Source organism: Mus caroli, chromosome 7, assembly GCF_900094665.2.
Source record: "Mus caroli chromosome 7, CAROLI_EIJ_v1.1, whole genome shotgun sequence".
Classification (NCBI taxonomy): domain Eukaryota; kingdom Metazoa; phylum Chordata; class Mammalia; order Rodentia; family Muridae; genus Mus; species Mus caroli.
This window is the reverse complement of record NC_034576.1, coordinates 112,825,846-112,846,288: the sequence shown is the minus strand read 5'-3', so window position 1 is coordinate 112,846,288 and position 20,443 is coordinate 112,825,846. Positions and strand designations below refer to the sequence as shown.

Below are 20,443 nucleotides of genomic sequence, written 5' to 3'. Positions count from 1 at the left end.
TTAAAAAAAAAAAAAGAATTTCATTGAGTCCAGGCATTCTTGCCATTGTAAGCATGCTCTCTCCCATTCCAGGCATTCCTCCAAGAAAATTACCAGGCTTTCCCATCAGGAAGGCCACCTGGAAAGGAGCCATACTGACCTCCTGATCACCATCTGCTGCTTCCTGCCCTTGAGCTTTTTAATGCTCTTCTTTAGTTCTGTTTCTTTATTCTCTCACTTCATGTTTTCATTCTCACTATTTTCATGGTCAGCATGCATTTGAAATTATTTCAGCTTTGTACTGGCGTCTCACCTTTAACCTAGTTTATAAGCAAAGTGAAAAACATAGGTTTCTTCTTCCCAGTGGCCAGGAGTGTGTAGCTGGGATGAATTGGAGTTTTATTTCAGTGGCTCCATCAAAATATCAAATGGTAGTGTTTGGCTTCTGTAATTTGATGAAGATAGTAGCTCTCTAATCATATGGAATAGCTGGGTGAAGATTTAGCTTGGTAGCATCTGTAAACAATCTATTCCTACCTGTTGGTGACTTCTTGTTTTTATCATCACTTAGGGTTTCCGTAATAGCTCCTCTTCCTTTTTAAAGTATTTGCTTGATCCATCATCTTGGTTGCCTCTGCATTTTTATCTCCCATTTTTTTTTGAGGACTCAATATGTTTGGCTCAATTATTATTGACAATCAATTATGGTTGAAAATCATGATTGCTGGTTTCTAAATACCATTCCTGTCTTTGTAGTTTCTTCTTTTCAGTATCTTTTTCTCTTAATATTTTGTTAGCTTTATGAAGAACAGGGCAGTACTTTACCTCGCATACTCTGCACTTCCTCACGAAATGCATTTTATTTGTGTGCACAGCACACTCAGATTGTGCATACACATTTACATGAAAGCTGTATTAGTTGGGGTTCTGTAGAGGAACAGATGCAATTGGATATATATATTTAAAAGAGTATTTATTAGATGCCTTGCGCTATACAGTCAGTGTAGTCTAACCATCACTGTCTCACACCAGAAAGTGTGAGAATTCACTAGTTACTCAGTCTATGAGGCTGGGTGTCTCTGGAGTCTCAATCTGGTGATGGTCTGAAGGCTTTCTGGAGAGAGACTGTCTTCAATCGACAATGGGAGCTTGAAGCAGCTGACTTTAATATTGTCAGAGGAATCAGCGGCGACACGTACAGGTTAAATGAACTCTCCGGAAAGAGTTACGAGCAAACAAGAAACAAGAATCCTGAGCTAGAGATGCCTCAGTGGTCAGGAGTGCTTGCTGTTCTTCTGGAATTTGAATCTCACGTCCATGTCTCACAATTGCCTGTAACTGCCTCTAGGGGATCTGATGCTCTCCACTGGACTCCACAGGCTCCTGCACACACATGGTATGCACACATGCACACACAAAAACCTCAAAAGAAAAAAGAGACAGCAAAAAATAACTTACCCTTTTCATCCTTATTATCTGAGCCACTCCCCAGAAGGTGCTGTCCACAGTTAGGGTTGTTCTTGCACTCAAAACAATCGGACAGACGTGCTCAAATGGAGGCTCTCCGATGCTAGGTTTTTCCAAGTTGATAATTAGAACTAACCATCACAGGCTGGTAACAGCTCACCAGCTGAACATTCATGATTGGAGGCAATAGCTATGGGCCCTCCTCAGAGGGTTGCCATTAGGTCCTGGCTCAGCATGATCACTGAGAAAAGGCCACTGCTAAGGTGAATAGATAAGAATCTCTGCCACAGCTCCCTCCTCTAATTATATATATATATCAATACCACATTATCTTTATTGTAGTAACATTATAGTAAGTCTTGTAATTGTCCTGATGTAGTTTTTAAAAGTATTTTTGACTATTTAAACCTTTTGCAATTTCATAAAATATTATAATCACCTTCTCAGTAAAAAACAAGTTTATTTCAATTTAATTACTTCATTCATATATGCTGGCAATTGAATCTATGTCCTTGCATATTCTAAACAAGCATTCACCACTGAGCTATGTCTCATGCCTCCTACTGAAAGTTTGATTAGGAATCCATTGAATCATTGTTTTGGATGGGATAAATTGTCATGTGGGTAATGGGAATTGAACCCAGGTCCTCTGTAAGAAATGTAAGTGCTCCTTAACCACCGAGTCATTGCTTCAGCCTCTAAAGCTGATAGTTTTACTGAAACTCCATTTATGATAATTGCTTTCTGTGGCAATTCATTCTGTTGTGTGTGTGTACACATACACAAGGAGGTCAGAGGTTCACATCGTGCATTATCTCAATTATCCTTCACTCTGTGTGTGTGTGTGTGTGTGTGTGTGTGTGTGTGTGTTGTTTTGGATCGAGTCTCTTACTCAACCTTAATGTTACCAGTTAAGGTTAGTCAGGAAGCTCCAAGGATGTCCTCTGTTTTTACCTTTCCAGTGCTAGAATTACAGGCATCGACTGATTTGGATTTTTATATGGATGCTGGATATTTGAACTTTGTCCTTTCTTTGTATTAACTCAAAAACATACACTTTGCCTTGGTTCTTCCCCAGTATATCTTCTCTATATCAACTATTTGAACAAAGTTATCATGTATTTCTCACCTTTCTTTTTATGATTTTCTTAAAGAGATCATCATTTTATTTAGTTGTTCCCAGATTAACAGATTGAGAGAGTTTGATCAAGCAAGGTGCCTCTTAGTGTGTGGTTTGGTTTGTACTCCAATGACAAAAATCCAGACCCATACTGTGTTAAGGAATGGAGGAGTATATTAAGTAGAGCTTAGCTGTTTGCTGTGAGGTGCCATTGTGCTTCCAGAAGTTAGTGGAGGAGATAGAGCCTGGAGAGCTAGGCAGTCTCTGATGGCATTTGTTCTCTTCCTACATGTCTGGTTTGCTCCCGTGACAAACCTCTGTGTAGACTACTGCTTCTGCCTTTACTTTCACATGTAAACTCCTGTAGTTGCCTGAAGTCTTGTTTTGTTTTGTTTTGTTTTTCTTTTTTCTTTTCTTTAGTGCTGGAGATTGAAGCCAATGACTTACTTGTACATATTAAGCAAGCACTCTCCTGAATTACATCACCAGCTCATATATGAGCTTTATTGAATAGATCCTTTCCTTTTCCTTTTCCTTTTCCTTTTTCCTTTCCTTTCCTTTCCTTCCTCTTTCTTTCTTTCTTTCTTTCTTTCTTTCTTTCTTTCTTTCTTTCTTTCTACTTATTTATTTAAACAGAACAACAACAAAACAGGGGTTTGCTGTGTAGCCCTGGCTGGCCTGGAATTTGTGGTATAGACTAGGCTAGTTTTGAATTCACAAAAATCTGCCTACCTATGCCTCTAACAAAGATTAAAGGTGTGATACACCTAGCCCCCAAAAATTGTTCATGAAACCCATGTTTATAAAATTTCCACTCCTTTCTTTCCCACAACTCCTCCTGTCTCTCCACTCCCTTTTATATATCTTTTTAGCTATACATCTTCTTTAAGGTGTTTTCTTCTGTTAAAAAATTGCTAGAATAGGAATTTGATTATATAAGCTATCTTTTAAATCCAGGTAATTCTAGTAATACATTTCTTGACAGTTTATAGGTACCCTACACATATAATAATTCTATTAATTTATTCAACAAATATCTTACTAAGTACCTAATACATTATAGAAACTATGAGTAGTATCTGAGCAAAGCCGCTCAAATTATTGATCTCATTTTCATAAAGTGAGACAGACAAGAAACAGTAACCATAGTTACATGTTAGTGATTACTCAGGATGAGAGATGAACGGTATAAACTGTGTTACTGAACACAACTACTGCCCTGTGTAGATGTGGACAGATGGATATTATAGGTATTTAGATAACCACTGATTTAATTGTTTAGATAACTATATCACAAAAGAATATAATTTTGTGAATTATATATTAGAATAGCATTTCTCAGTTTAAGATTTTGTAATCAAGCAGAATATGTATGCATTGCAAGCATATAGAAAGCACTCACATCAGGTGGTAAAATCAATGAATACTAAATATAGTTTTTCTTTTTCCATTAATTTATTTATTTGCTTTACATCCTGATTGCAACCCCCACCCCTTCCCAGCCTCCCTTCTCAGGGCTCCCCTATCACTCCTCTGCCTTACCTCTGAGAACCAGCCCGTCCTGGCACATCAAGTCACTGTAGGACGAGGCACATCCTCACCCACTGAGGCCAGACACCAGAGCCCTGTTAGGGGAGCAGGATCCACAGGCAGGCAACAGAGTCGGCACAAGCCACTGCTCCATTTGTTTGGGGACCCACATGAAGACCAAGCTGCACATCTGCTACATATGTGTGGAGGCCTAGGTCCAGCCCTTATATGCTTTTGGTTGGTGGTAGCCATATGTATATGGAGGGAGGGAAGGAGAGAGAAGAGTATTAATTTTTCAACCCAGTTAACCCGTATTTATTGCTCAGTTCTTTAAAGATGTTCATCTTCCTCATAGCCATTAGCACCGTAGTATTTAGTAGCCGTAGTGTGTTTGGCACCTTAAAGGTAATTTGTTAAGGCTAGAATGGCTACTTTGCCAAGGGTTGAGGGCTGTTTGGTTTATCTTCTGATACTTGGTAATCTTTGTGGCTGGCCTACACATCCCCACAGCTCTACCATGAAAGAGGCTTACCAAATGTAAGAGAAAGAAAACAGTCTGTCTGAGCCATATTGTGTCACTTCTAAATTCGTTTGGCTCGTTTGTCTTGTATCCAGTTGTAGTCTTTTCATAGAAGACCATTTGAAACATTCCATTGTCTTTATGAGCTTCTTGTCCCTCAGTTCTTTTAAAAGAGATACAGACTCCTTGTTGTCATAGTTTTGCACTTTTTGTTAGGTTAGGAGAGTAGGAACTGGAAAGGAAAGCAGAGACCTGGATAAATGACAACTTCCTCCCTTTTCCGTTTTGTGTGGGTACAGTATTTGTCTGCTAAGCACTGCTTCACTGAAGGAGTTGGTAGTCTTCTCTTGAGGAATTTTTCCCTTTCTCTGTCTTGTTATCCTGACTCATTTAATAGGTAGTCAAAATAAGAGTAACTTCTGCAGTTACTTTAATTGACATGACCTACTTCTCTTGTGGACATAAAATCTGTCAATCAATCTTCCCTTCTCTATAAAAAATGGCATGTCAGCATTTTTCAATACAATCAACACTACCCATGTGATGGTTATCACAACTTAAATTTACACTTGGTTAGTAAGTTTAAACATTCAGAAGAACTCACAAATCAAACAAATCAGAAGGTATTTATTTACTTTTTAAAGGTGAATTCTTACGTTCTTCAAATGTCACTAATGACAGCACAATTTACACATTTGATACTTGGAAAGCAAGTCATTACAGCTCTTTCTTGGGGGGGGGGCAGCAAAGTTCTTTGTGTAGTTCTGGTTAGCCTTGAATTTGTATTCTTCCTGCTTCCATTTCAGCAATGCTGCAGTTGAAGGCATTTACTACTTACTTGGCTTCTTTGTATATTTTGCTTATCATAAAAGATTTACCCACTGTGATTTTATATTTTCTAACCAAATTTTTGTCTTCAAATAATAACAAGTCTTAACACTCATAGTTCACATTTTCATGTGCATTAATATCTGTGTCAGCATGTCAGACTAAGCCAGCATGTTATTGAAACACTATATATTATGAAATCAGTAAATGATATGTTGCTTTTGGAGAGATTTTGAAAGTCACACTCTATCAAGGAGGAACTTTTCTCTTTCAAACTGTACATAATTAAAACAAATTCATATTAATTAACCAGCTAATTATTCCAATGCTGGGGATTGAAAAGCAGGGTTTAGGGATATGGGTCAGTGGGATAGTATTTGACTGGTATGTGAGAGGCAACCAGGTTCAATCACCCAGGACTTTGGGGGAGGATATAAAAATCAACTTAGATCTAGCATGGATTTTAATCTCCAGTTGTCTTATAGATTATATCCCTAAAGTTCATTTCTTTGATGTCACAGGCTAATTTTATAACAACTGATTTATAGATTGTGGTTTTAACCTTGAGATATTTGGCAATGTCTGGAAACATTCCATTCTTGGTTGTAACGATTTCCTTGTTCCTGGGGAGATGGTGAGTGCTTGTTCCAGTGAATTGGAGCTGAGGGTGCTGCTAAACATACCACAGTACTCCAGGTGGCACTCTTCTTACCTCACACACCAAATTACCCCGCCCAAGATGTCACTGTACTGTACTGAGAAGCTCTGCCTAGACTGTGGTAAGGTTTCAGGCTAGACTAAAAAATGAACATGTGCTTCTAACCAATAGTTGAAATTTGGTGCTAACAGTACCTTTCCATTTATCATTTAAAACTACTTTTGTTGGGACATAGGTGGCCACCATGATATGTAAATGCCTAGCTTTTCATGTGTCAGCGCTTCTCTGACAGTCCATGCTAGTTTCGGGGTTGTCTGCTATTTCAAGTATTATGTTTAGAAGCACACATCTATTTTTCTTAAAACTTGAAATATTTACTCTGTCAATTTACTCAAGTCTTTTGGAAAAAGTAGTAGTATACTAAGTATTCACTCAGGTTTTATATATCTAATAAGTGATTCATTTTGCTCTCTCTCTCTCAGCAGGGCCAGGAGAAGGTCTGGGGAAAATAATTCAGAGATTCCCACAGCAGGACTGGGATGACACGCCTTTCCCACAGGGAATTGAATTGGTAAGTTGGTGCCTTTATCCTGATGTCTTTTTTTTAATTGCTACTTTTTAGCTTTTACTATAATATTTTTCCTATGTAATAATTTTATTTCATTCTATTGTTAGGAATAATTTATTGCATGAATTATGGACTGTCTGCTATGCTGTTCTTTTCCCCATTCAGTGTGCTTGCCGGCATTACAGATTAGTGATCCTGATGTATCCAAAAGCACAAGTCCTCTTACTCTTTAAAAATGTTGGGTTTTTAAAAGATTTTTGTTTTGTTGTGTGTGTTTTGCCTGCATGTGTGTATGGGTACCACATGTGTGCCTGGTGCCCACAGAAGTCAGAAGAAGGTAGAAGATCCCTTGAAACTGGAGTTATGGCTAGTGTGATCTACCATGTGGATGCTCTACTGAACTGCTGAGTGATCTCTCCAGGTCCTCTGATTCTTTTTTTTAAGATTTATTTATTTATTATATGTAAGCACATTGTAGTTGTTTTCAGACACCACAGAAGAGGGCATCAGATCTCATTACGGATGGTTGTGAGCCACCATGTGGTTGCTGGGATTTGAACTCACGACCTTCAGAAGAGCAGTCGATGCTCTTAACCGCTGAGCCATCTCTCCAGCCCCCGGTCCTCTGATTCTTTAAGAGAAACCTTAGTACAGTAACTTTTGCTTCAACCAGAAAAGTATCTTTGCTTTTCAACTTTCCACCTTACTGTTTGTCTTAGTTTACTGCTGTGATGAGGCACCTTGACCAAGACAACTTTGATAAAGGATAACATTTAATTGGGACTGGCTTATAGTTTCAGTTCAGTCCATTATAATCATGGTGGGAAGCATGGCAGCATCCAGGCAAACATTGTGCTAGAGAAGGAGCTGAGAGTTCTATGTCTTGACAGAAAAGCAGCCTGGAGGGGGACTCTCATTCACAGTGGGCAGAGCTTAAGCTTCAGAGCCCTCCCCCACAGTGTCACACCTACTCTAACAAGACCACACCTTGAAATAGTGCTACTTTCCTTGGGCCAAGCATATTCAAATCGTCACACTCTTTCAATCCTAGAACTCATGAAGGAGAGGCAGGTGAATCACTGTGAGTTTGAGGCCAGACTGATTTACATGGACAGTTCCAGCATAGGCAGGTCTTCCGGGTAAAGAATATGTCTCAAAAGGTAAAGTCACACACACACACACACACACACACACACACACCATTCTTTAAATGATATGGTAGTCAAGAATACAGACTCTTGAACATAAGCCTGAGCTTAAGGCCTACCTGCATGGTATGACTTTTGACTAGTTAATTTTTTTAACCTCAGATTCTTCATCTGTGAAATGGGGTTAATAGATATGCTTATATCATAGTCCTATTATAGAGATGAAATAGGAAAAATAGGAAAAAGGCTTCTGGCCTTCTGGCTAGACTCCTCCTCACAGTTACCTAGCAACAGCAAGATAACAAGCCCACTTATAAGAGGGGCTGCTTGGCCCATCCTCACTCTCTTAAGCTTTTACTTTTCTTACTCTCTCTCTAAGCTTTTACCTCTCTAAGCCTTCACCTTTATTTCTCTCTTTCACTCTTTCCCTTCCCTCTTCTCTCCTCTTGGCCATGGCTGGTCTCTCTCTCTCTCTCTCTCTCTCTCTCTCTCTCTCTCTCTTTCTAACTTTCCCCTGCCTTTCTACAATAAAGCCCTAAAACCATAGACCGTCTCTGTTCATCAAGGCCCTCTGTGTTTGGACGATGGGATAGGCTTTCTTCTAACGAGCTGCTTCTAACCTCCCATCAGAAGGCCTTCCTGTGCTCCAGCCTCAGACCAGACTAAGGACGCTCACCTGTGTGGGAACCATCCAGCTCCCCTTCTCCCCCTGACCTCTCTTCCTTTCCCCTCTGGGCTGGGTGTTGTCCAGGGGCCTCTATTCTGTTCTCAGCTCCTCTGACATATCCATCGTGGAATGCCAGAGACTGAGAACCTGGTACCAGGAGCTGTCCCTTGTCCACACCCCTGCCATGTGGGGTCAGTGGCTTCACATAGCCAGATGCCTACCCGGGGTCTCGTGGAAAGTGTCTGCCAGTCCTCCCGCATCCTCCTGCCCAGAGCACAGGAACTCTGGCTGGACGTGGGCTCTCTACCCCTCCATCCCCATTCCCCTACACCCACAGCCCCACACCCTCACACCCAGCCTACATAGTTGTTTTCATTGTTTATAATTGCTGTTTGTTTCATATATCTTAGCACCTCTTTCAGAGGAAAAATAGTTATTTTTTCATATTTTTATTTTATATGTATAAGTGTTTTGCCTGCCTGTATGTATATGCACCATATGCATTCCTGGTACTTAGGAAAACTGAGAGAGGGCATCATATTACCTGGAACTGGAGTTACAGAGGATTGTAACTGAATTCAGTTGTAATTGAATCACCACGTGGGTGCTAGGAGTTGTACTTAGGTCCTTTGCAAAAGGAGCCAGTGCTCCGTAACCACTGTTCTCTCTCTAGTCCCTGAATTGATTCTCTCCTCATTAGCATGGTTTAGAAATGTCCATTAGGAATAAAACAGGTTGCAAATGTTGTTTTCTTACTGCAGCTGAGGTAATGAGGACTTTTAAGCTCACCCTATAATGAAGGACGGTGCTTTTGTAGTGGGTAGAAAGGAGAGGTTTAAATTTTGGCTTTGAAGATGGGGAAGGATGTGAGTGACCAAGGAAAGTAACTTCTTGGAGTGCCCCTTGCATTTCTTCCTCTTCTGTCCCATGTGCTTCCTCAAGTGGGCTTACTATCTGAATAAGCAGGCATTTGTACCACAAATGTTTTAGACTGTTTCAGCATGCCTTTTAGTGTTGACTAAAAGGGGAAATTTTGGGGTCTTGATAAATTTCCTTTGAATTTTTGTCTTTGTTCACATGAAAATATGTGTATAGATTGCTGCCTTTTTGTAGTATGAATGATGAAACCTTCACAAGTTTCTAGAGCAACATATATTGGTAGGCCAAAGAGATTGTGGATTGGGGTAGAGAGTTTTCTAGGACCAAGAAAGGATACTTTTATATTTTATAAATCAAGGGGACAGATAAATATGTGATACATCTGGTATTTTTTTCTAGCAGTAAGGGAGAGACAAACTGATTTTACTATTTAGTAAATGTATTGTGTGTGTGTGTGTGTATGTGTGTGTATGTATGTGTGTGTGTGAGAGAGAGAGAGAGAGAGAGAGAGACAGACAGACAGACAGACAGACAGAGAGGGAGGGTGAGGGAGGGAGGGAGGGAGGGAGAGAAACCCAAAGAAAAGCACAGTTCTGTGTTGAAATGTCAGTACAATGGCAGATGGAGGTGTATACTACTGATTTAGTGGAATGGAGGTCCACACTACAGGTAAACAGAAGTCACCACCCAAGACCTTTCTATGTGACTTCTTGGCTGAGTCCTGCCATAGCATTTCAGAACTTTGGAGAGCAGCTAATACTTTAGGAATGTTTAGTGTGTTGCACGTGTGTGCCTCAGTGCTCATGTGGAGGTCAGAGGGCAACTTTTCAGGAGGAAGTTCTCGCCTACCCTGATCTGGAGGCAGGGTTTCCCTTCTTGTGGCTGCAGCCCTGCATACTCCAAGCTTTTTAGCCCTTGACCTTCCTGCCATTTCTCCTATCTCAGTCTCCAGTTCACAGTCATAGTAAATTGTGCTGTAATTGTAAGTGTGTGCTACCACATCTGGCTTTTTATCTAGGTGCTAGGGATCAAATTCAGATCATCAGGTTCACATGGCATGCACTTTTACCCACTGAGCCATCCCCACAACCCCACTGGTTTCTTATTCTTTAACATTTTTTTTTATACTTAAGAGTAACTTTGATTTGTTAGTGTCTGTACTTACAAAGTAAATTTAACTTACAAATATTGAAGCTCATTTTAAAAACTGAATAAACTTCTGTTAATCTTTGATAAAAGTGTTGAACTATTATTAATTATTGTCTTATGCTATCCTTGCATAAATTAGATATATGATTCTGTACATGAACAGCAGTAACTTGTGTTGCAGAATATTTGATCTCATTGTGAACCCTGAAATTGTGTTATTTACTGGAAAACCCTGTTTCTAATTGTGGTGTGACTCTGCCCTTAGCACATACCTTTAATCCCTCTGGTTGGAATAGAGACACACCCATAGTATATACCTTTAATTCCCAACAATGAAGGTAAAGTTAGTTTGTAGGAGGAAGCTCCCATGTTTGAAAGTGATGTCTAATTGAGTGGCAGGCAAAGTGACAAATCAGAGAAAATTTTGACAGAATAGGATATTCCAAACTTCCAGGAGAAGAGACAGGAAAGAGAGTCTACTTCAGAGTAGTGCAGAAAGAAAGGAGGTGGCAGCTTTACTGGGACAATCGTACAGAGACAGATTGCAGAGAGAAAACAAGCTAGACACAGGTGAAGACAGAATGAGAAGGAACCAGAAGATTAGAACAGATTGCTAGAGTTAATGTGAATGATTCAGCAGAATCTGAGAGAAGTTAGATTGAATCATTTTTAAGTTTGTAGAGTTTGAGCCAGAACACCCGAGTTGAACCAGCCAGTCAGAGCTCAGAAAGAATTAGAAAGGGTGAACTTATTCAGCAGTAAGTCTCAGAGGCTGAAAACATTCTAGGCCTAGATTGTACAGAGGCAGGAAGGTTCCAAGACTAGGCCTAGGTTGGCAGACTGAGGCAGTAAGCTTTGGAGATGACAATAACTTCAGGTGAATAAAAGTTAAATTTCACAAACTTGTGTAACTGATATACTGTATGATTGTAACTCTTAATAGTAAAAAGAAAGATATATGTCAAAAGTAGTCTATCTCAGTTTCTAAGTTTGTTTGTCCAGGGTGATAGTCCCTTTCCTGATGATACATATGAAAAAAACCTTCATAGCATTTCTAAGTTAGAGTGACATTGAGCATGTAGCTTTAAGGTTACTATCTAGCAGTTATAAATTCTTGGGGAACTCATGAAAACTAGATGATTGGTGCTAGTGTATTAATTTACAAATTAGTAAGATGAGGCTTAGGAAGTTTACATCATTTCAACAAAGTCTATCAGGTAGGATGCAACAAAGCTAGTATTTAATGCCAGTCTTGTTAATTAGTTTCAGTCAAGGCATAGTGTTTTGGAAGTGACATTTTTAAACTATGGTTGTATTTGTGTTCTAGTGGAAATGCTGGATCTGAAAGAAAGATAATGTTGAAGAAGAAAAGGAGGTTTATTTAACTCATAGCTTTGGAAATTGAAAGTCCAAACAGAGTAGTGTGAAGTGCTGTGGTGGACATACATGCAGGAGCGAGCAGTAGGCACAGAGGGAATCAGAGATACTGGGCAATCTGTTTTTTATAACAACTCCTTCATAAGAACTACAAGGGAGTCTTCTGGGAAATACATCTTCCCTCCATTGACCTTTATAAACACTGTTCTGCCCTACTGTGAAAGTCTTACTACTGCCTTCCAGACAAGGTCTTACTCACAGTGAGCCCTTGGGAGACAGCTGGATTATATCCAAAACATAGCTCTTGCTATTGAATAGATACCAGCTTCTTACCTTATTTAAGGACAAATATAGGATCAGAGCACATTATTTAATTTTTTTGTTGCTATCTCTACTTCTCATGTAGCACATACATGATGTATTTAAATTCTAAATGAAAGATTGCATGTTCAACCTGAATGCTAAACTTTCATAATTCCCAAAGGGTTTTACACATTTACTCACTATTAATTAAATTTCCAATGTAGAGGATGCTGAATTTATTCTTTCCATTTTTTTTTTTCATAAAGAATTTGTCTTCTGTGTAGAGATGATGAGTTTTAATTTGGATAGATTTAAAAATAAAAAATATGAAAATAAGCTAAACCGAACATAATAACTGCTTTTCCACTTCTGGGATATTTTTGTCTTTTCTTGTGCTTTTTAGGTATGCACAAAGCCACAGACGGTCATATAAATAAAGTTGAAAGTTAAATTTAGTGACTGTATTTCAAAGAACATTAGAGAATTGTTTTTTCAGAGGAATTCTATGGCTAACAATCTATTTAAAATTATAGGGACAAATATTTTTATTGGCTGGGTCTTGAGCATCAGAAAAATAGCATTGTTTTGGCACTAGCTCCCTTTTAAGATGCCTTGCTTGTGAATTGAATCTTTTTATATTGTAATTCAGAAAATTCACTATAATAGTTACAGAAACTTTTACTCGGTATTGTAGTGTATCTCATTTTCTTTGAGGAGTAAAGGGTTTGAAAAATTGTGGCTTGAAAAGTAAGCAACCAAAATTTCTAAATTTGAACCTTTGGAGAAATTAATTCAGTTATTAAAATTATTCCCCAGTGATTTGACTAATATAAATTTTGTGTTCTATAAGTATACACTGGAGAAAGAGAGAAATAAAATCCATATTCAACATTCTGCAGCTGTAACATAGAAGTAATCAGTGTGCAATGCTCCTGGAGGGCAGAAGAGCAAGTAAATTCTGAGTGAATATCTGAGTATTGATGTTGTTGGCCAGGGAATATAAAAAGGAATATAAGCCAATTTTAATGTTCTCTTCTTCTTGTGAAGAAATAAGCATGATGGAAGAATGAGACCTTACAGTATCTCGGAGTTAGAGTTTACCAAGATTTGGAGTTATAACTTCTTCATCAAAGAAAATATAGTGTAGTAGGCAAACATATGTAGGTTCTTGCTTGTAGGTATAAAGAGCTAGCTGTGCAAATCATTATTTAGAATAAAAATAGGTGGATAATATGACTGAAAGGAGATTTGAAAAATACAGGAAACAACTTTAAAGAATTATAAAATACAGTCTGGTTTCATGTAAACCATGTGTGTTAAGGGTGGATGTTGGGTGATAAATGTGATGTCAGAAGTGGTTCAGATTTTGATGTGAACTATGTGTAGCAGGACAGGATACTTGATTTGTTTAGAATCAGGTGCAGAAAGAGGAAGACATGGCTTCCTTTTACATGTCTTAACATGTAAAAGGCATGTTAAGACATGTAAAAGGCCTACAGAAATAATTTAAGAGTTTACGGCAAATACATATGGAGTGTAAGCGGGTAGGAAGAAGTGGTAGTAGCTCATTTTGTTTTGTTTTCCACTCCCCTTTTTTCTTTGAAGTAATAAAAAACATGACAGGGAACCTAATGATGTCTAGGTGGTGCATCTAGGTAGTTCATCCTTTCTGTAAGAATCTCTTAAGAAAAGATTATAACCCCTCTTTGTGATCAGCGTCTCCCATGTCTACAGATTTCTAAAGCCATTTGCTTATCCTGTACTAGAATTTCAGTTCTTCTCAGTTCTGCTTAAGGAGTACTGTTAATCATTTGTGCCAGAGGATATCTTTTCCTGTTGTCAGCTGTTTCAGTATTGCTCTCAGACCTCCTTTTGGCAGAGCTTTGTTGTCATGTTGGATCCAACTGAACCTGATGCTTTGAAGCCGTAGAGTAGTTGCTGAGAAAGATGCAGAACTACATAGGCCGGGCCCACTATCACTTCGTGTTGTTTTTAATCAGCCTTCTCATTTGTTGTGGGACCACGTCGCTGAGTCTCTCACGCAGTTGCCATCATTTCATCTTTGTGGCCATTCTGCACTTGGACACTCTCAGTTCTTTTCTTTACTTTTCCATTGATCTGAACTCTGTGACCAGAGTCTGACCTAAAAGTAAAATCTGGACATTGTAATGGCTTGCCATGGTGATTTTTTTTCCTTTTACATATATTAGGGATAATAACAGGATAGCTAGGAACAGATTTTTCCATTTTCAGAATGAAGTTCTTGGGTCATTTTGGCCATCAACAGTTCATCTCATGGGAGTCTAAAAGAAAGCATGGGGTAAGGGTGGGCTCAGGGTTATACCCGAAGGCAGTGTATCTATCACTTATTCTTTTGGTCAGAAGTCAGTCATACCTTTAGCTGTAGTAAAGGATAACAGATAAAACCTAGATATATGCTTTGAACTAATTTAATTTAGTCCTTGTGGTATGAGGCTCTTGAGTTATATTTTGTATAATAAACCATTAAATGTATTCAAACTATTTTTATGAGTTCTGTGAATTACCCCAACAGATTATTAAGTGTGAGGCAGTGTATTGCAGGACCTTGAATTTGTGGGTAGATGTGAGGGTAGCCTTGATGCCCTGTTTGTGGCTGGCCTTTAAAATGGGTCTTTTGGGCCCGAGCCCTTGACTTTTGAGTCTGTGCTAACTCTGGATAATAAAGTATTAAGTTAAATGATTGGGTACATTATTGGTGTCAGAATTGGTATTGGTAAACACACGTTGGACATCAGAGAAAGCATAGTACAGTCTTCATCCTATTACATATAGTCTGTTTGAGTTTTCTTTTTCTATGTGTTTTGAAAGAGGCTCATGTAACACAAATTGGCCTCAAAGTTGCCCCATAGCTAAGGATAACGTTACACTCCTGATCCTCTTGCCACTATCCCAAGTGTTGGGATTCTAGATATATCCACTCTGCGCGGCTGTGTATTTTCTTACTCTTAGCTCCATTGACGTGTCATCTTCGCTCTGCGAGTCCTGTATGCTTGATTCCTAGTTGTGCTTTTCTCCTTTCTGCATGTCACCATACCCGAAACCCAGTCATATTGGTTACATGTCTCAGTGAGAGTTCATTCATATTTTAGTCTCGCTAGTAGTAGGTTTCCAGTGCAGATGAGTTCTGATAATAGTCTGAAAATGTGAATCAAAGGTAACTCCTGCCTAATTTTACTTAAAGCACCTTTCCCTAATTTTAAAACTAAAATTAGAGTAATTATTTAATTAAACTGGAATGTTTTTTAATTAAACCGGAATGTTTTCCGAGAGTAAGTGGAATTGGGAGGAATGCTTGAACTGGGACTATTCTGAACAAATAGATTATGGCTACTTGTATACACAGTTGTACATATATATGTGTGTGTGTGTGTCATTCATGGTAAAGATTGGAAATTACACAAATCCATTAGTAGAGACTTGTTTAATTAGGATTGCCAACTGTTAATTGTCAGATTATAACACCACTGTTATGAAGAAGAAACTATGGCATAAAATCTATAGAGGGCTACAAATCTAGGACAAGATTTACTATTTCATTAGTGAAATGAAATAAAAACCATTGTATGTAGTAGCCATGCCTACCATTAAAATTATTATTATTATTACTATTGACAATGATGATGTTTCAATGTCTGTGTGTGTGTTTGTGTATGGCTATGTATACATGAGTGCAACTCTAACACTTGGAGGTTAGAGTTGTTAGATCTCCTGGAGCTGGAATTATAGGCAATTGTGCTAGGAACTGAACTCGTCTTTGAAAGAGCACTCTTAACTGAGCCATCTTTCCAGCCCCCATGGCTACTGTCAAAACTTCAAAAATTAGAAATGCCAGCTGGGCAGGCGAGGTGGCGCACGCCTTTAATCCCAGCACTTGGGAGGCAGAAGCAGGTGGATTTCTAAGTTCGAGGCCAGCTTGGTCTACAAAGTGAGTTCCAGGATAGCCAGGGCTATACAGAGAAACCTTGTCTCAAAAAACCAATAAACAAACAAACAAACAAATAAGAAATAAAAAAGAAATGTCAGCTTGGGGGAAATTGAAATCTGGTGCACTGTTGGTGGGAATGTTAGACAATGCCACCATTGTGGGAACAGTTTAGCAGCTCTTCAGTAAAGTGAGATCACTTTGTGAGCCAGCAGTTCCATTTCTGGGTGTGTTCAAAAGAACTGAAACCAAGGAATCAGATGTTTGTACTTATAAGTCCCGTAACAGTGGTGCTCACAGTATCCCCAAAGTGAAAGGAGCACAAAAGTGTCCAGAGGCAGATGGATAAATGAACACTTAGTAGGACAGTGGAATATTATTCAGTCACAAATATGAAAGTTTGATAAAAGCATCAGTGGACCCTGAAAACATTGTGCAGTGGGAAACAAGTGAGTCACTAAAAGACAAATACTATATAATTTCCATTTATAGGTGGCATTTAGAGTAGCCAAATTTATACAAACAGTAAGTAAAATGAAGGTTTCCATGGGTAGGAAAAGATGAAAAGAAAAAGTAAATTGTTTTCAGTCAGAGATTTTCAGCATTGCAAGATTGAAAAGAGTTGTAGAAATTGCTGTCCAGTAATGTGTATGTGCCACCACTACAAAACTGTACCTGTAAAAATGGGTTAGATGGTTGGTTTCATGTTCCATGTTTTACTAGTTACTTTTAAAAGTGTGTGATGTAGAGTTTATGTATAGACCTAAGATAGTGTCTAACACAGTGTAAGGCACTGGAGACGTGTGTCTTCAGACAGTATGGCAGACGGGCAAGACAGTTTGTAACTGTTTTGAGAGAACAAACCTGTGTTTATACTACCTTGTTTCAAGATACACAATAAAGCTTCATAGTCAACAGGGTTTGGCAATGGCTTGGAGATAGACGTGTGTTAATAGATCAGGGAACAGCGCAAATCAGTTTCCACGGTTTCCAGGAGTGATGTGGTTGTGGAGGAGACAGGATAGATAAACAGGAGTACAACTGAGTATCCATCTGAACAAGTGATCTTGATCTGCTTTTAAACTGTATAGAGAAATAGATTTATAACCCATTATAGACTCAGTGTAAAAGCCAAAGTTATAACTTTAAAAATAAAACTATAAGCATTTTATGACCTTCTAAAATTAGGTCAGGATTTTAAAAAGTACATCTAAGACATGACAATGCTGTTTCTCTGGTGTATTTGAAAACTTTTGAAAATATTATATACAGAATGGTGGTTAATCAGATAAGATGAAGCCTTATTTTGTTTTGTAAGTTTCTCTTGGTCCCGTAAGTTCTTTGGAGGCTAATTGGACCTTCTGTAGTTGGTCATCTACTTTTAGTGAGCAGGAGGGTATCAAAAGTAGGTGGACTCAGAACACTTGATCAGCAGCCCACTAAGAACTTAGAGCTGAGTTTTCTAAGGAACTTAATATCATCTGCCCAATACTGGATCTTCTGCAATCTGGGATTTTGTGTGTATCACTATTGTAGATGGTGGCAACTTAGACATTAAAAACATATGTGAAATACCTTACAATATGAAACAAAGGACTCTGGTAGTTTACATATCAATTATAATGTGTTCATGTATATACACATAGATAGCAATCACTTGCTTACAGGAGACACTATTCAGAGATAGTCTGAGCTCTCTAGTTCACATATACTATTTCCAAAGGCATCTACCTAGTGATATTTGTATACTGACATCCTGTGCACCGTGTGAAACATGCTTCCTTATTTGTTGGGGTTTGTACTGTTATTTAGAGATTCATGTGTGCCATTTTTAGTTATTGGGTATTACAGTTCATAGTAATATAATGTGAACTAATTTAAGGACTTAGAATGACTTACAAATGTGTTGGTTTAAGAAAAAGAAGTATTTGGTGGCCTCTAGTGGTGACACCTATGTGTCTGTGAAAAGTCAGTGATCTCGATATACAAGATTTTATAGGGAGGATCACTAAAGTGGCAGGAGAAACACATATGTACATTTATTGGAACAATTTTTTGTTTTTGAGAACTTAAAATTTATGAGTCAGTTATAAATTTATCAGTGATATGGCTATATCAGTTACAATGATTATCAATTAATGATCATTACTTTTCATTTTTTTCAAGAAAAGACTTGAAATTTCCTTCCTTCCCTTCTCCTCCCCCTTACTTTCTTTCCATTCAATAAAATTTTGCTTTGCGTTCTAGACAGGCCTTAGTTTGAAGTCTTCCTGCTTCAGCTTGCTCAGTGGTGGGATTGCAGATGTGTACCACCCTGCTGGGCTTCATAATGCATCTTAATCAGGAAGTATTTCTCTGTATATTTACTTCATGTTTAGTTTTGCATTGCATTGTAATGTGCCAGTGATGGGAGTAACAGGGATACTTTCTGAGACCTTAGAAATAATGTAAGCTACAAAGAGGCATGTATCTTATATATTAATCATGAACATAAATAGGCCTTGGTAGAGTTTATGCCCTTGGATGGGTAATTGTGACTAGCTTAAAGGTAATCTAAGTTTGTTTAAGACTATCTATAATCTGGGCCATATATGGGAATTTAGATATATCATGTCAAAAGTGAGAAATTTATATAAAGTCAATATTTGGAAAGCCAAGGAGAACATAGACACTTTTAGGACAATTAAATGTGAAATTAATTTCTGTTTATTCTAAGTATTATCCATTGAAATCTAGAGAGATTTAATAGCTTGTCCCTGTGCCATATAGCTATTTGCTAGTTGCTAAGATAATAAAACTGTGATCTTTTGACCTCATTAAAAGTAAAATATTTTCCATGTGCCCAGCATACACACATTGCTGAGGTTGGCCTATGTGTGTTGGACACTCACTAATAGATGGAGCAAGCTGACTTTTAATTACTTTTGTTAAAAGCAAAACTAATCTTAAATTCTTCTTCTTTTTTTTTTTTTTTTTTTTTTTTTTTTTTTCGAGACAGGGTTTCTCAGTGTAGCCTTGGCTGTCCTGGGACTCACTTTGTAGACCAGGCTGGCCTTGAACTCAGAAATTCACCTGCCTCTGCCTCCCAAGTGGCTGCTTACTCTTCAGAGGACCGAGTTTGGTCCCTAGTACCACATGGTGGCTCACAGCTACCGGAACTTTAGTTTCTGAGCATCTGACACCCTCTTCCAGATTCTGTGGGCACCAGATAGGTACATAATACATAGACATACATTTAGATAGTACACCCATACACATAAAATAATAAATAATAATAAGAACAGTAGTGGGAAAGCATTTTATTATTAAATTTTGAAGACCAATGAGATATTTACAGAGTTGGTGGTTCCAAGTTAGTTTTATTTTCCAAGATAGACCTCATTTACAAACGCTATCCATAGGGTTTGTGGACTGGGGAATTATGGCACCAATAGGGCTCTAAATAAACAAGTTAGATTTTACAATTGAGATTATAACTGACTGAAAGACTTCACTAAGGGTAGTACAACCTTAGTATTTCCTTCAGTTTAGAGCTATGTACTTAGTTTAGAACCAGAAATAACCTGTCAAAAAATCTGAGTGGTTAATGCTATTCATTTTTTAATCAAGTGTGGTTTCCATTATTTGAATTTCACTGGACATTGATGGCTTTTCCACATATTTCTGAGCTCTGATAATCAAAATGAGTTGGAATTCTGGGTTCTTAAAGTCTTTATATGTTTTTTAATTAAACATTTTTATATAATGTATTTTGATCATATTTTCCCTTCCTCTAATTCCTCCCAGATTCCACCCACCTTCCCTTTCACCTGAGAGACAAAGAGAGAGAGATAGATGAGAATCAAAACAAAAACCCAATAAGACCCCCGGAAAAAGTCAAGGTAGCAAAAAGCAACCTCCAAAAGGCCATTGAGTTTGTTTTGTGTTGGCCAACTACTCCTAGTCATGGGGCTGCCCCTGGAGTGTGATTGATATGTTCAATGATACTCTATTGGTGAAAACTAATTTTCCCTTTGCCTGCAGGTTTCAGGTGAAAATAGCTTCATGGTTAGTAGGAGTGGGACTTGTTCTGTTTCTTTTTGGGGGAACTTGTTTCTTTTCTTTTTTCTTTTTTTTAAGTTTTATTACATTATGATGAGAAATAATACATATTTCAATTTATCTGAATTTGTTAACATTTAAAAACATATTGAGTGAAGTAACACAATCACAAAAGAACTCACACAATATGTATTCACTGATAAGTGGATATTAGCCCAAAACTTAGGATACCCAAGATATGAGAT

At 38.1% G+C, this 20,443-nt stretch overlaps 1 protein-coding gene across 5 annotated transcripts in view; it reads left to right on the top strand.

Moving 5' to 3' along the window:
* Sbf2 (SET binding factor 2) overlaps positions 1-20,443 on the top strand; it is a 355,852-nt gene that overhangs the window by 47,778 nt on the left and 287,631 nt on the right. For 4 of the 5 annotated variants that reach the window (XM_029479589.1, XM_021166298.1, XM_029479590.1 and 1 more), the window contains exon 2: positions 6,585-6,673. In XM_029479589.1, the coding sequence (XP_029335449.1) occupies positions 6,585-6,673 (89 nt within the window). The remainder of the gene's footprint in view (positions 1-6,584; positions 6,674-20,443) is intronic. The other variant, XM_021166300.2, reaches the window with a different exon arrangement.